The sequence below is a fragment of the Sturnira hondurensis genome, unplaced genomic scaffold, assembly GCF_014824575.4.
Source record: "Sturnira hondurensis isolate 20B ecotype Veracruz unplaced genomic scaffold, ASM1482457v3 Scaffold0019216, whole genome shotgun sequence".
Lineage (NCBI taxonomy): Eukaryota > Metazoa > Chordata > Mammalia > Chiroptera > Phyllostomidae > Sturnira > Sturnira hondurensis.
In genome coordinates this window covers 5,547,761-5,563,983 of record NW_028091847.1, presented here as the reverse complement: position 1 = coordinate 5,563,983, position 16,223 = coordinate 5,547,761, and the positions used below count along the sequence as shown (strand labels likewise).

Below are 16,223 nucleotides of genomic sequence, written 5' to 3'. Positions count from 1 at the left end.
TAATAGGCTATTAACTCAAACTGAAAAGAGGAACACAAGCCAAGTTCAAATCTGAAAACTAGTCCGCCACCCAAGAAGGACGGACAGAGGTGACAGTAGCCGAATGGGATTTGGTCACGAGGTAATTCTAGCAATGCCCGCTTTGGGACTGGGCAATAAAATGGAACAAGAAGTTCCATTTACAGGCACTTTATTACTCTGTCAAATGTGTACTTACTCAAATTAACAAAATCAAAGCTCTATCAGAGTTAGTGCAATTAAGTGTTTAGAAGCAAGCTATTAATTTTGAGAACTTTAGCTTTCCAATTGATTGGTGTGGTTGGTCAACACTGATTTATAGAAACAAACAAACTAAACATTTTAGATTAATAAAGAGAACATTGCTATTATAAAATGAAATGTTAGGCAATACACCTTTGAAAGTATCTTTAATAACTCAAATCATCTCTTTAAAACATCTAACTGATAAAAGAGAACAAATGAAGATACGATACATTTTTTGTGACTAAACAAAATGTTTTCTTGGTCATCTGGCAAATAATTTTGACTTCCTTTATAACTGGCATTTGTAAATAGTTTAGACAGACACTGAAGACGGATCAGAATGATGGTATTTTTTGTGTCTCTGGAGATGTACTTTATCCAAATATGGCATGATCTGAAAAAAAAAAGTACTTGTTATGTAATTTACAATCCATGTCATAGATTTTGAAATAACCCCAGGGGCAGAGAGAATAACCCCAGGGGCAGAGTACCGTTTCACAGTTACAGAAAGTGAGGTTTAGAAACACTGAGTGACCAAAGGTGTGAGACCAGTCAAAACCAGACCCAGAGTGGATTGAGCACGGGCCTGTGAACCAAAGGATTGCGGTTCGATTCCCAGTCAGGGCACATGCCTAGGTTGCAGGCCAGTTCCCAGCAGGGGACTCACGAGAGGCAACCATACATTGATATTTCTCTCCCTCTCTCCTTCCCTTCCCCTCTAAAGATAAATAAATAAAAAATCTTTAAAAAAAAAAACAGACCCAGAACATGAGCCCGAGGGCAATGGACTGAATGTTTGTGTCCCCCCGCAGATTCCCATATCGAACCCTGAATCCCAGTGTGGTGGTGTTAGAAGGTGGGGCCTTTGGGCAGGAATTAGGTTGTGAGGGTGGAGCCCTCACGAATGGGAGTAGTGCCCTTGTGAGAAGGGGCCTGAGCACTAGCGAGCTCTTTCCACCCGTGAGAGGACACAGCAAGAAGACAGCCGGTCCTCTATAAACCAGAGAGAGGGTAAGCACCCAGAGCCTGACCTGACCCTCTGACCTCAGACTTCCATGCTCAGACCTGTGAGAAATGAACTTGTTGTTTAAATCACCAGCGTAGGGTCATTTTGAACAGCAGTCCAAGCTAAGATACTCAGGCTTTCTGTTTTTAAGGCTAGCATCTTTAAGACTGCCCCTCTTTGGGGGTTCACACCTATAAGTGGGAGAGTGAAGGAAGGAGAGCTTGGTGAGGGTTGTAGGGTGTTGGGAAGGTCTATTTAGATAGGGTGATTTCCATGAATTGGCTTTTGAACAAAGATCTGAATAAAGCGAGGGAAAAAGAGAGAGAGAGCGAGCTCCGAGCCGAGGGAACAGCATGGGCTAGGCCCCTGAGGTGGGAACCAGAGTGATAACATCCCAGGAGCAGGAAGGAGACCTTCGTGGCCAAGTGGGATGAGGCCAGGGGGAATAGAAGAGATGGAGCTGAAGAGATAACCCCGCGGGAGGAGAGGATTTTACCCTCAGTGTGATGTGAAACCATGGGTGTGTTTTAAGCGTTGAGTGCTGTGTAAAATACACGTTTTGAAAAGACTGCTGGGGCAGTCCTGTGAAGAACTAAATGTGAGAGGTGCCAGAGTGGAGGCCAGGGGACAGTTGTGAGGTCCCCACTGTACTCTGGGAGAGAGACGATCATGGACTGGGTCTGGGTGGCACCGGTGGTCAGATTCAGGACCAATTTTGATGGAAGAGTTGACAGAGCTTGGAGGTGGGGTGTGAGACAAAGAGGAGAGTCAAAGGTACTTCTAGACATCTGGCCATTTTCTGAGACAAGGAGGGGTCAAGGGTGAGTATGTGTGGGGTGGAGGGAGGGACTTTCTGTCTGGGCAATGGCACCTTTGAGATAACATCAAGGAGAGACGACACTCTGATATGTGCAATGGGACAGATGTGCCCAGAGCTCGAGAGAAAGGTCGGGGCAGAAGCAGAAATTCGGAGTCGGCAGAGCGGGGATGAGACTCTGAGTCGTGTAACAGGTCAAAGGCCTGCAGTCTGCGCGGGCTGAGAAGCTACGGAGCGCAGGTGGGAAGGGGGCCCAGTGCTGAGCGCTGGTGTTCTTCAGCATTCAGGGCACAGGCGAGGGCCATCTTGTGTGAAGAGGGGGTTATTTTATAGTTATGATGTTTATCATCTGATGCATTGCACACTGATGGAGGGCCTACTAGAGTAACATGCTCATCAAATGTCAGAGGCAATGTCCCATCTCCTTGTTCTACAAATGAGGGTTTCTCTTTCCATCTGCTGGCCTCCTGGAGGAGGGGGGTACTCTGTCAGCTCTTCTCAGTGCAGTGTGGCAGGCCCGAACTTCCGGTTTCAACTGGGCTAAGTTCTCTTTCGGGGTGAGTTCGCCTTTGGCTGCCTTGAAGCCAATTCCTCCCATATATAACAGATTTATTTTCCAGTAACAAAGCCAACAATTTTTACTTCCACCTACCCCTCAATTGACGTAAACCCACATTAGGAACAGAAGTGTATCATTGTTGACTTTTTCAGACCTTAACAGTATTCAGAATAAAGCAGGCACTCAAAAAAAAACGTTAATGCCCTTTTCTAATACCCAGGTACTTTCCTCTTGTGGAAATAAAAAGAAAATAAGCCCCAACATCCCCTTTCTAAAAATCCCTGATTAGAATTAAAGTGGAAACCAAAGACCATGAGTTTCAAGTACAGACTAATGAGAAAACCACAGGGGAGAAACGTTCGTAAGTTTGTGAATACACAGCCCTAGATGGAAAGAAATACCGACCATTTGTTTCGATGGTTGGTTTTCAAGCTTCTTGGTCTCACGGTCCATCATACTCTTAAAAATGACTGAGGGCCTTATTAAGCTTCTGTTCATGTGTGCTGTCTTTCTCAGTACTAAGAAATCAGTACTAAGAAAACATTTAAAACCCAAGCCCTGGCTGGTGTAGCTCAGTGGATTGAGCACGGGCCTGTGAACCACACGATCATGGTTCGATTCCCAGTCAGGGCCCATGCCTGGGTTGCAGGCCAGTTCCCAGCAGGGGACACACCCAGAGGCAACCATACATTGATCTTTCTCTCTCTCTCCTTCCTTTCCCCTCTAAAAATAAATAAATAAAATCTTAAAAAAAAAAAGAAAACATTTAAAACTCAAGAACACAAGTCTAGATTCATTAGTGGTCAGGGTAGTGGTGTCGATGCACATCTTAGCTGCTCCTGGAAAACCCCGTTTTACTCCCATGAGGTCGTGAGAGTAAAAATGACAAATAATATCTCAGTATTATTCTTGCCACCAGATGGGGACCAGGCCGAGTCTCCCCCAGCCCAGCCAGTACTGTGTGGGTTCTCGGCTTTGTGTAGGAAAGACTTTACAACACAAGTCCAGGTGATTTTTAAGACTGTATTTACTGGCACTCTGTCTCTTTCTTGGTTCACAGCCCTCGCTCATTCCACTGAGCTATACCAGCCAGGGTGACACTGTCTCTCCTGCGAGCATGTCCACAGGGCGCATGTCCTAAACTCTGAGGGTCCCCACACACAAGACTTACACCCGGAGGAGCAGTGGGCAGTGGCTGCTGGTTCAGAGCTAACCCGCTGACCCTGTCTCCAAGGCCCCTTTTCTCTGACTTTTCAGTGAGCGAAAGCAGCCCCGTGTAGGCCCTTTTCTTTCCTTTGACACTTCTAGAGCCGAAGCTGCCCTGCCTGGGGTCTCCCCTGTTGCTTCTCCTACCCTGAGCCCTTCCTCCTGCCACTGTCCCCAGCATTGAAAACGGGCTCTCCAAAGCAAAAAAGCAAAAAAAAAACACAAAACAGTGTATTTATTCAAACTGGGGATGGTGAGAGTTTAGGAGAAAGAAAATGAAAAGTTCACACCTGACGTGAGGCGTGGCCATGCTCCAGAGAGCGCCCAGCGCTGGCGTCCTTTGTCCTGAGGGCTGTTACTGTTCTTTTGCAGTGCTCGGGGGCGGGTTTTAGCAGGATACTTGGTGGTTTTCCAGGTGTGCTCTTTAACATGTCGATGTACCAAAATGAGGGACCAGCAGAGGGACCAGCCTTGCCTGCATCTTACATTTGTTTGACTCTAACTGGGCTCTGGTTGTTTATTCCCTTGACTTCATCCATCCTTAGGTTTGCCCGCACTGATGCCACTAACTGGGCCTCTGTTATTTATCTCCCTGACGGGGTGATTCAAGCCATTTAGTTTCTGGTTGGGGGAGAGAAGTGTAAGTTATTCATTCTCTCTCAAGTGTCCTTGGTGGGGAAGGTAAGATCTTGCCCTGTGCTTGCTGCCTGTAAATTGCTTGATCTGTCTGTCTGACCTTATTTGTCTAACCATTTTCCTCAGCTTCCCTTTTCCCACTTGTCAAAACAATTCTCCTAACATACGCCCTCATCAGTCTGGCTCAGTTGGTTGGGCGTTGTCCCACAAATCAAAACTTCACCAGTTTGATTCCCAGCCAGGGCCCACGCCTGGGTTGTGGGTTCAGTCCCAGTCAGGGCACATATGAGAGGTGACTGGTCCATGTTTCTCTCCCTCTCTGTCTTCCTCCCTTCCCCTCTCTCTAAACAAACAAACAAATAAATATTTTAAAATTTTATGTTTAAAAAGAAAAAAATAATTCTCCTACCATCTAACTATCCTGCCCCATTATGAAAATAGCTTTGACCTCATGGACCCCTGAAAAAGACTTGAATACCGTGGGGTGCACAGACCACCCTTTAAAAACTACTAGTTCAGACTCATTAAAGAAGGAACATGGATTCACGTACCAATTACCTTAACATTTAAATTAGGTCTATATTTATTCTAATTCTCGTCATCATAAAAATTTGTGTTTCTGCTTGAGTCTGTTCACATAAAGGGAACAAGGAGCTTTTCTGCAATATTTAAAGGTTTATTTTAATGTTCCAGAACTGTTGGCTTATAACCTTGATATCATTAACGTTGGTCATGGAAATTATATTTGTTAGACTCTGTTTTGTAGAAAACCATGAGTATTTAAGCAAAGCGGTAAACTAGGTTGGCTATGTTGATTGTAGGAGATGGATTTTACCTTTCACTATCAAATTTAGGAGAACTAACTTGCTAGCTGTGATTGAACTCGTCTCGATCCAAGTAATTCAGCCAGAACAAACTTAACACTTAACCTCAGGAACACCGAAGGCATTCCTCCTTGTAAGAGAGTTACATTTTAATATAAAATAAATACAGAACTGTGGTAGATTAACTGTAAAACACAGAGGAGACCCTCACTGTTCCAGGCCATACTGTCATCCTCTCAACATCACTTACTAGGAGAACCGGGCAAATGTGACGTCACAGCCCCTTATCAAAGAAACTAAATCTCTAATATGGTGATTCTTTCGTTTTTAATCTACCTTAATCATTTTTTTAAAAGATTTTATTTATTTATTTTCAGAGAGAGGGGAAAGGAGGGAGAAAGAGAAGGAGAGAAACATAAATCAGTCGCCTCTCACATACTCCCAACTGGGGACCTGGCCCGCAGCCTAGGCTTGTGCCCTGACTGGGAATCGAACTGGGGACCTTTAGGTTCACAGTCCAAAGCTCAATCTACTGAGCCACACCAGTCAGGGCTACCTTAATCATCTGTTGGTTGTATTTAATATAATTATACTCTCTTTTTCCCCAAATAAATGAGAAAAACACCATTGTCTTCTTCCTCCTGCAAAATAATACCACCACTGCACACTCCCTACCCCAACCTCCCTCCATATTTATTATCGTTTTGGGGGGGCTTTTGCTTCATATTTGTCATCAAAATCATTTCCATTCTATCTCAATTTTGCACATGAAATTTTTGCAGAGACAACAGAAATTGGTGAGATAAGAGACCTCCTGAGTTTTTGTGGTCTACTATAATGACCTGTAACAACTTTTCCCAAACTACGGTTCTCAGGCCGTCAGCATCAGACACACCTTAGCCTGCTGGGATTGCAGGCTCCAGGACCCAAACTAGGGCCTGTTGGTTGAGGCACCTGGGATTCTGTAAGCACGAGAAAATGAGACTCCTTGGTCTTAGGTCCTCCATCAACTAGCCTAGTTTACGGATGCTTTTAACTTCAGACAGATCACCTTTAAGCTATCCCAGAACAATACCTATGAACCCGTTCCAACTCCAGAAATTCTCGCTAAATTTATATACAAATTCCCCCCACTTGACCAGGTAGGAATCCTACCCCCAGCATCTTACTTTTTGGTGGAAAGTGCCTTTTCTCTGTGTGAACAAGGGCACTCAGTTTGATCCAGGAACCCCTGCCACTGTCGGGAATAGCTTCCTTGGTCTGGGTGTACAGACAGGACTTAGAGGCCTCCTCGAAGTGCCTCTTTTGAACCCTCAATAAGCTGACTTCATTGCTTCTTTCCACCAAGCAGTTGGACTCACGCTTTTCATTGATCTCCTTCAGGAGACGCTGTTTGTTGGCCCTAACTTTTACCATTATGTCACTGGTTCTGTCTAGAGATGGCATTATGCTGACAGACTAATCATCGGCTGCTCCTCGTGTCCTGCAGACAAATGAAAAAAATGGCGTCAGTTGCCTGCCCAGTCCAGAAGCTACTACTGTTCACAGTCAGGTATTAAGTAGCCTGTTCTCTTTCCTCCTACAAAATAGGCCCAAGTGTTGTGCACGCCCCACCACCTCATGTCTCACTTTATTGTTTATTATTGTTTGCTTAGGTCTTTCTGTTTATTCATGTTGCTCCAGGGGAAAGAAGAGGTTAAAGAAAAGATATAGTAGAAGAATATATTTTGTTTCTTTTTAAAGATTTTATTTATTTATCTTTAGAGGGGAAGGGAAGGAGAGAAGGAGGGAAATATCAATGTATGGTTGCCTCTCATGAGTCACCTGCTGGGAACTGGCCTGCAACCCAGACATGTGCCCTGACTGGGAATCGAACCGTGATCATGTGGTTCACAGGCCCGCGCTCAATCCACTAAGCTACACCAGCCAGGGCTGGTTTTTAAATATTATGCATTGATTCTTGCTTTTAGAAAGTTTTGTTGTTTCTTCTTATTATAAAAAGAATATATACTTATTGCAGAAAATTAAGAAAATACAGAAAAGCATAAGATAGAAAAGCTTATTTCACTTTTGATCTGGAGACAACCAAATGCACATTTTGGTTGTTTCTTTCCCAATAAATATCCAAAGGAATTTAATTATAAAAAAAAGTACAGAAAAAGATAGTAAACTGACTATAGTAGAACATAAAGTGTTAAATATATAAAGGTGGTTAAGTTAAGTATTTGGGAAGATTTTGCTTGTTAAGACTATAACTTTGTCTTTTCGGGCACTTGAAGTACTTAAAAGTCAGAATAAATTTACAAAGGAAGTTTAAAATATTTGAAGGCCTTGAATTAGCTGAGTTTATAATTGGACTGATTTCTTGGAGGTGTTCAGTCTGTTCCACTTGGGTGAATTTCAGAAAAAAAATAAGGGTGATAGTTCTTTGTACAGAAGTCACTTGATTTATAAATAGACTACAAGAATCACTAAAACCAGAGGTGGCAGAAAGGTTTTTAACATTTTAATTTTAGAAAATCACTGTTATTGAAATTCCAAGAAACTATAGATAGGCCATTCTACACACAAAGTCTACCTCAGACATGAAAAAATAATCTCACACTGACATTTTTACACAGATGGACATAACTTCCATTTAAGTGACTGTATAGGGTAGACTAGATTATTAGACAAAACTCCTAGTGAAAACTACTAAAAATTATGGAGAAAAATATTTTTAATGTGATAATAGAAGGAAAAGGGTGAAGGGTTTATGGAACAACTATAGGACACAGGGACAAAAACAAGGTGGGGTGGAAACAGGGGAGGGGGTGAGGAAGACGGGCCATGGGGAGGGGTGGGGGGAAAAAGCAGACAACTGTACTTGAGCAACAATCAAAATCAAAAGTATTTAATAAAAAATTTTTAAATGTGATAATAATGAAATCATAAGAGCTAATGAAATATCTGGCCCAAAAGGGAAGAGAAACCAAGGACAAGAACCCAGAGAGGGAGATGGACCTGTGTTTGCCCTGAGGGTACTTTCTGATCCCAAAGTGGGTTAGAGAATGAGTTTGCTAGCCTTGAGGACAGGACACTAAAATCAAAGCCCAAAGCCCGTGCACAGTGGGGAGTTTAAAGAAGACTTTCTCCCTATTAAGCTGGGACCCAAAGGGCTAGCCTCTCAGAATAGGAGTGAACCAGATATAAACTCACTTTTCATCACCAGCTCGGTAAGGCGAGTGTTGACTTAGCACTGAGTGTAGCTCTGGGAGAAAATTCACTCCCCATTCCTCCATGAAAAGTCATAAATTCTAGCTAAATCTTGCATGCATTTTCAGCCTAGATTCACAACCAAGGTAGTTACAAGAAATGTCAAAATTAAAATTTGGTTAAAGGGATTTCCTGGCTGGGAATAAATCCATGTGCCTGACAGAAGCAACCTCAAATCTCTGCTAGAGGAAATTCATCCAACTAGGCCTATAGGACTTCCACCAATAATTTTTCCAAGATGACAAATAGCACACAGCCAAGGGTCACTAGTCAAGCACACCAGTAATTAAGGTGTCCTGAAGTGAGAACAGAATACACAAACCCATGACATCTATAGAAGCATCAGACAGATTATAAAACAATTATACACACTACATGTAAAGAAATAAGAAAGCAAGTTTTCAACTACCTTCAGGAAACAAGAAACCAAAAAAAATTTCTGGAAGTAAAAAATGTTTTTAAATACATCTAAAACTCAGTGTCTGGGTTTAGCAGCAGACGTGGATTTGGATGAAGAGAGAATTGGAGAGCTCAAGGATTATCCGAAGCGATTATCCTGACGGCAGCACAGAAGGACAAAAAGATAGAAACCATGAGAAGTGAACTGTGTGGAAGACACAGTGAGGAGGCCAAGGCTATGTGGAATGGGACGTCCGAAGGACAAGAATGAGGCAGGGGCAAGATTTAGAAAAACACCTGAGAAATATCCAGAACTGATGTACGACATCAGTACATAGACTCAAGAAGCTCAAATAACAAGTCAGGGTGTTTTTTAAAAGTCCACACATGGATTTGAAGAAAAAGGAAAAAAGGAAAATCTTAAAATCAATCAGGGAATCAAAGGAGGGGCAGTTAGGACCTGGCCTAGTATCTTAGTTGGTTAGAAGTTCTTGTCAATACACCAAGGTTGTGGGTTCAATCCACGGTCAGGGCACATATGAGAATCAACCAATGGGTGCATAAATAAAGGGAACAACAAATTGATGTTTCCCCCTCTCTCTCTTCCTCTCTCTCAAATCAATAAGTAAAATTGTTTTTAAAAAGAGAGACAGTTGGACTAAAATCTGACTCCTCAAAAGCAACAACAAAAGCCACAAGACAGAGAGATTATATTTGCAATATGCTAAATAAATTGTATGGATGGTAGGTCAGCACATAAAAAGATGCTCGGCATCATCTCCCATCAGGAAAGTGTAAGTCAATACCGCAATGAGATACGACTACAGACTACTAGAATAGCTGACATTTAAGAGTCTGAGCAAATCAAGTGTTGGTGAAGATCTACAGGAACTGGAGTTCTCATCCGTGCTGCTGAGACTGTGAAATGTACAGCCACCTGAGAAGATGATTGGCAGCTTCTCAAAAAGTGACGCATGTTGTTACCACCTGGTCCACTCTTAGGTGTGTACCCAACCAAAGTGAAATTCTCCGTACAAGTGCGTGAAGAGATGGTTTGGACACACAAAAACCGGTCCATGATCACCACGGCTTTCTCTAATGAGCCTGGAAGGTCTGCCAACCCGAGTGTCCATCACCACCTGAGTGGATAAAAAATGGTGGTACAGCCGTACAGTGGATACCACTCGGTTATAAACAAGGAATGTGTTACTAATCCACACAATAACATGGAGGCGTCTCAAAATAATTATACTGAGTGAAAAAAAGCCAGACGAAAAAAGAATATATATGGAACTATACCATTCATATAAAATCCTAGGAAATCCTAACTACCCTATGGCCACAGAAGGCAGATCAGTGGTTGCCTGGTAACAGGCAGATGCTGAGGACAGCGGCCGGCCGCAGGCTGGGATTACCCAGGGACCCGAGTAAACTCTCTGGGGTGATGAATGTGTTCACTCTCTTGATTGAGGCAATGGCTTCATGGGTGTACACATATGTCAAAGCTTGTCAAACTCTATACTTTAAATATTTGCTGTTTATTGTCGATCAGTTAAATCCCAATAAAGCCGTCTCCAATAAAACTGGGATCAGCACCCAGACATCGCCTAAAGCATTATAACTTATTGAATGCAATGAAAAGCGTTTTTTGATTTCTTTTCACCCAGCATTAATTATATCATGAAAATTTTTCATGTCATTAGTAATAAAAGGTGTAATATTTGGTGACAGTGTAGTCATCGATCCTATGGACTTACCGTGATTGATTTGATTAGTTTCTATTATTGTCAGGCTTTTTAGGTTGTGTGCTTTGAACACTGCACTCTGAAACACATCGAAGTGACGAAGATGACACAAACACATATCGTTTCAGGGAACCCACCAGTCTTCAGTATTTAAATTTGCTGGCTAACAAATGGATCTCACAAGTAGTTATACTTGCAGAAAACTGTTGTCCCTGTACAGAAAGGAAGTGTTTTAAGGGAGAAGAGAATCTGGGCCTTTTTCTCCTCCCTCTTTCCAAATGCACATGGAAGACTTGGGTTTTCTGAAAGACAGTACAGAATTGTCCTGGGCAGTTATTGCCACCATGATGCCGCATCACGCAGTAATCAGCATTTATTCTCGTGCGTCACGGGGGATTGACTGATCTAGGCTGGTCTCCCCTGAGAACTCGGCTTCCTACAGAGGGGCTGACTGGGCTGGGCTTCTGGCTGGGGGTTGAGCTGAACTCTGCTCCCAAAATGTTAGGAGTAGGAGAAACAAGCAAAACTATTTTCCTCTAGTCCAACATTTCAGACAGGATCTGACGTTTTTACACTCACTTTGTTTCTGGGAATTTTGACAGAAACAAAATGAGCTTTTGTCTGTAAAGATGTTTCTTAAGGTGAAGGATATGAGAAGAAGAAAACAAACTATTTTTTAACACTGAATTGCAGTTGAATTTTGCTGTTGCTGCCGTGTACAGAGTTTTCATTTCGTATTTCTGTTTCCAGTCTCCCCTGGAAGATCCCTGGGTTTAGGCCTCGCACGTTTTATAATAACTTTTGAGTTCCGAGCTCCGTATAATTCAGGAGCCCAATACAGAGCAGTTGACAACTGACCTTCCTAGAGGTATAACTCCAGGAATGTTTGCTCACAATATACAAGAAAATGTACAACCCACCCTCAAAGGATCCCTTTGTACTCAAGTGGTTTAAGTCAACAGTAGGCAGTTACACAAGTGAAAAGAGAAAAGAGAAGATACCTTTTCTACACTGGATCTTGCAAGATTAGACAGAAGGAAAACTATTTTACACTCAACACTAAAGAATTAAACTGGCCTCACCCTTACTGGTGCGGCTCAGTTGTTGGGGGTCGTGATTTGGATTCCCAGTCAGAACACATGCCTGGGCTGCAGGAAAGGTCCTCAGTTGGGGAACTTATGAGAGGTTGATTGATGTTTCTCACTGACACCGGTGTTTCTCTCTTTCTCCCTCCCTTCTCCACTCTCTAAAAATAAATAAAATCTTTAGTCTGGCTGGTGTAGCTCAGTGGGTTGAGTGCGGGCCTGAGAACCAAACAATCATGGTTTGATTCCCAGTCAGGGCACGTGCCTGGGTTGCAGGCCAGTTCCCAACAGGGGACTCACGAGAGGCAACCATACATTGATATTTCTCTCCCTCTCTCCTTCCCTTCCCCTCTAAAGATAAATAAAATTAAACATTCTTTAAAAAAATAAAATAAAATCTTTAAACTGGCCTCAATAAAGCTAACTATTCTAATCACCAACAATTTATCCCATTGTAGCGAAAACAAGAGAATATGAATAAATAGATCTATAAATAGTATGCCTTTTTGTCATTAATTTCAACTTTTATTTTTTAATTTTTTTAAAGAGTTTATTTATTTATCTTTAGAAGGGAAGGGAAGAAGAGAAGGAGAGAAATATCAATGTATGGTTGCTTCTCGTGCATCTCCTGATGGGAACTGGCCTGCAACTCAGGCATGTGCCCTGACTGGGAATGGAACCACGATCCTTTAGTTCGCAGGCCTGTGCTCAATCCACTGAGCTATACCGGTCAGGGCTCAACTTTTAATAAAGAAGCTAACTTGTCAGAAATTAATTTTTTTGTCCTCAACAGAGGACATTTTTTCATTGCTTTCAGAGAGAGAGGAAGGGAGAGAGCGAAACATTGATGTGAGAAAGAAGCATTGACTGGTTGCCGCCCTTCACTACTGAACCAGGGATCGTAGGTACCTGGGCTGGGGATCAGACCCACAACCCAGGTATGTGTCCCCAGCTGGGAATCAAACCAACCTTTTGGTTACAGCACAATGCTCCAACCAATACCAACCAGGGCTAAGCTTTTTTGTTTGTTTGTTTTAAAGATTTTATTTCTTTTCAGAGGGAGGGGAAGGGAGGGAGAAAGAGAGGGAGAGGAACATTGATCTGCAATAGAAGCAATTGGTTGCCTCTTGCACGCCCCCAGCTGGGGTCCAGACCTGTAACCCAGGCATGTACCCTGCCTGGGAATTGAACCAACAACCTTTTGGTTCACAGACTGGCATTCAATCCACTGAGCCATACCAGCTAGGTCTAAACTGTTTTTTTAACTTACTGATCAGAGAGAAAATGAGAGAGAGAGACAGAGAGAGATTGATTTATTGTTCCACTTATTTTTGCATTTGTTGGTTGCTTCTTATACACACATGCACCCTGATTACAACATTGGTATTTTGGGACCACACTGTAAACAACTGAGCTACCCAGCCAGGGCAGAAATTACACTTTTGAATTCTATTTCCTTTAATATTTGTACTATTTATCCCCTCTTGGGGATAGGGGGTGTAGAAATGAAAAACAAGGTAATTTGAGCTAATTTATATTTTGTTAAAAGCCCATTAAATAGGTTTTATTGCAAATGAAATGTAGATGTCTTAGTTAAAAGTTCACTGGGAAGATCACAAAATTCAAACTCTTTTTTAAAAAATTCCAACTCTTATTACAAACCACCTGAATACTAGAGCCAACTAAAATTAGACAGAGCAAGAGTCTAATGGAGAGAGAATGGATGTTGGAGGCAAATGGATTTGGTTCCTGTTTAAGCCACGTTACCTTCTTTGGCCTCTGTTTCCTTATTTGTTCAATGGCAATGGTACCCAAGAGTGTCCTAAGGATTCGATGAACTAACATCAATGCATAGCGAGAGATTATTACCACCAGTCCTCAATCAATGGCAACGTTAATATATTAATTAGGTACTGTGAAAAAAAAGGAATTTGTTCAACTGGATAAATGTATAATATTTTTGTCCCCTGAGTTATTAATCAGTTTACTTGATGTGTGACCCATGCCAGTTTCATAATTCATAAGGCCCAGTGCCAAACGAAAAATACTGGGCCTCTTGTTCAAAAATCACTGAGGATTCCAAGGTGGTGACAACAGAGCTCTGTGTGTGTGACACAGGGACAGGTCCATTTCTATAACAAATTTGCCCGGGTTTACAGTCTCTTAAGTGGAGATAAGTCATGTGCCTGACAGATGGCTTTTAAAAGGACTCTGAAAATATTAAGTACATATATACAATACACCCTCCTTATTCATGGACCCCATGTTTGCCAATTTGCGTACTCACTAAAATTTCGTGGTTCCCCCAAAATCAATATTCATGGCACCTTCATGGCTGTTCCCAGACATGCTCAGAGCAGTGGCAAATTCAAACCACCACCCCACCCCCCGAATGGCACATTCCCAGCTGAGTTCAAACAAGGTACACCCTTGTTTCAGCTCCCACACCACAAACAAGTGGACTTTTCAGGTCTACTCAGCGTCACAGTTTTTGCGTCTTGTTACTTTGTGTTGATTTCACTGTTTAGGACGCCCTCCAAGCATAGCCGCGCCATGCGGCATTCCCGAGAATGAGAGGGCGTGGTGTGTCTTGTGGGGAAGGTGTGTGTTGGAGGAGCTTTGTTCAAGCACCAGTTACATCGATGCTGTGAGGTGGGTGCTAAGGCATCAACAAGGTGGCACCATCCCAACTTTGCCCTATTTAGAGAACCCTGGTTAAGGGAGGTGTTAATGAATCACCTCAGTCAACACGAACGAGGCGTCTTTAAACAGAAACACGAGTAAAACAAGGTTATGTATTGATTGGCTGACAAGTGTGACCAGAGGCTGGCGGAAACCAAATGTTTAGTATTTGCCACTTCAATATTTGGGGCAACTTTATAGAACATAAATACCACAATCATGAGAATCTGTTGTATACAGTAGCCTTCCCTTGTCCTTGAGGGGTGTATTCCAGGACCCCCCGTGGATGCCCAAAACTTTGGGTAGTACTGAACCCTATGCATATTTTGTTTTTTCCCTATACATACATACCTACGATAAAATTTAATTTATAAATTAGGCCCAATAAGAGAGTAACAACAATAGCTATTAAAATAGATCAATCATAACACTACACAGTAGTAGAATTTATGTGAATGTATCCTCCGACTCTGAAATTTTTTATTTAATCTTTTAGACCATGGCTGATCCTGAGTGAACCAAAACCACAAAAGTGAAAGCACAAATAAGGGGGAACTAATGTACATAGAAAAATGTATTACTGTTTCTACTGGTGTATTATCTTAAGTTACCTTTAACGTACAGCAATCCAAAGCCTAGCTGGAGTCCACTGGTGTGGACTGGCCCACTGAGAGTTTACCGTGGTGACGGAATGTTCTAGCCGTGCCATTCCGACTTCGTTCTGTTTATAGAACCCTGGTTAAGGGACCTTTCAGAGGCAGAGAGATCATTTTCTTATCAGCCGTCTGTCCTTGAGTAAAGTACTCAAGCTCTTTAAAATCAGTTTTCACTTTAATCCGGAAGGTGGGAAGAGATACCTATTTCATTAACTTGTGTGCATGTGTGTGTAGTGAGGGATGGGGAAGGAGGGAGAAGTGAATGGGATCTGCATGTAATGATCTTCACATCGTGCCTGTAGCCATTTATTACACGGACTGATATTTCGGGAGCACCTACTCTGTGCCTGGGGCTGTCCTGGTCCTGGTGACACCTGGGAACCTGCTTCCACGGAGGCCATAGTCTAAGGGTTTGTGGTAGATACCTAGTAAATCACAGCTGATTTTATGAAAACATCATATTTTACTTGGAGAATTATTTTAATCATCTATCGGTTTGCTCAGAAAAGGGAGTCTCCAGCTATTTAAAAAAACCTTTAGAAATACATTAGTCATATTTTTTTATCTCTTTGAAGAATTTAGTGATGGAAAAAGATTGATATTATAGAAAGCAGTGTGCAATGCCAGGGAAAGTCATTGCCTAAAGAACAACATGAAGGGCCCTCAAAAGAAACTCGATCATCCAGTTCAAACAACACTGGGGTAGAGCAACTCCTGAGGCCAGTGCAAGGCAGCTGCTGAGGATAAAATGATATTTTTTCTTTCTTTCTCTTTTTTAACAAAGCCCCAGATAATGCAAAAGGCTTACGTGGACACCTAACCAGTTGAGCTCACAGAACTCTGGCACCTGAGGATCGGGGCCATGCTCACGCCCTTTCTTCTCCACTTGCAGCCTGGAGGAAGATTTCTGTACCAGCGTCCTTAGCAGGAAAGTGGGGCCGATACCAATCAGTACAGAGCTAGTGTGAGGATTAAACCAGAAAATAGATGAGAGGATATTGTAAACCGTAACGTACAATTCAAGCGTTATGAGTTTTTCTAAAGTGTATGTTAGATCAGATCATTAAAGTTCATGCATGCCGTGCTCAA

The 16,223-nt window shown here is 42.4% G+C and overlaps 1 protein-coding gene and 1 long non-coding RNA gene across 2 annotated transcripts; one reads left to right on the top strand and one right to left on the bottom strand.

The window, feature by feature from the left end:
* Nucleotides 1–534: 534 nt before the first annotated feature.
* SPATA45 (spermatogenesis associated 45) lies at nucleotides 535–6,790 on the bottom strand. Its single transcript, XM_037027651.1, has 2 exons — nucleotides 6,482–6,790; nucleotides 535–658 (listed from the first exon to the last, which is right to left on the bottom strand). The coding sequence occupies exons 1-2, from the start codon at nucleotides 6,756–6,758 to the stop codon at nucleotides 639–641; spliced, it is 297 nt and encodes a 98-aa protein (XP_036883546.1). The 5' UTR covers nucleotides 6,759–6,790; the 3' UTR covers nucleotides 535–638.
* A 5,806-nt stretch (nucleotides 6,791–12,596) lies between these two features.
* Nucleotides 12,597–16,223, top strand: LOC118974256 (uncharacterized). The gene is made up of 2 exons (XR_005063831.1): nucleotides 12,597–12,734; nucleotides 15,919–16,223. It is a non-coding gene; the product is annotated as an uncharacterized LOC118974256 (long non-coding RNA).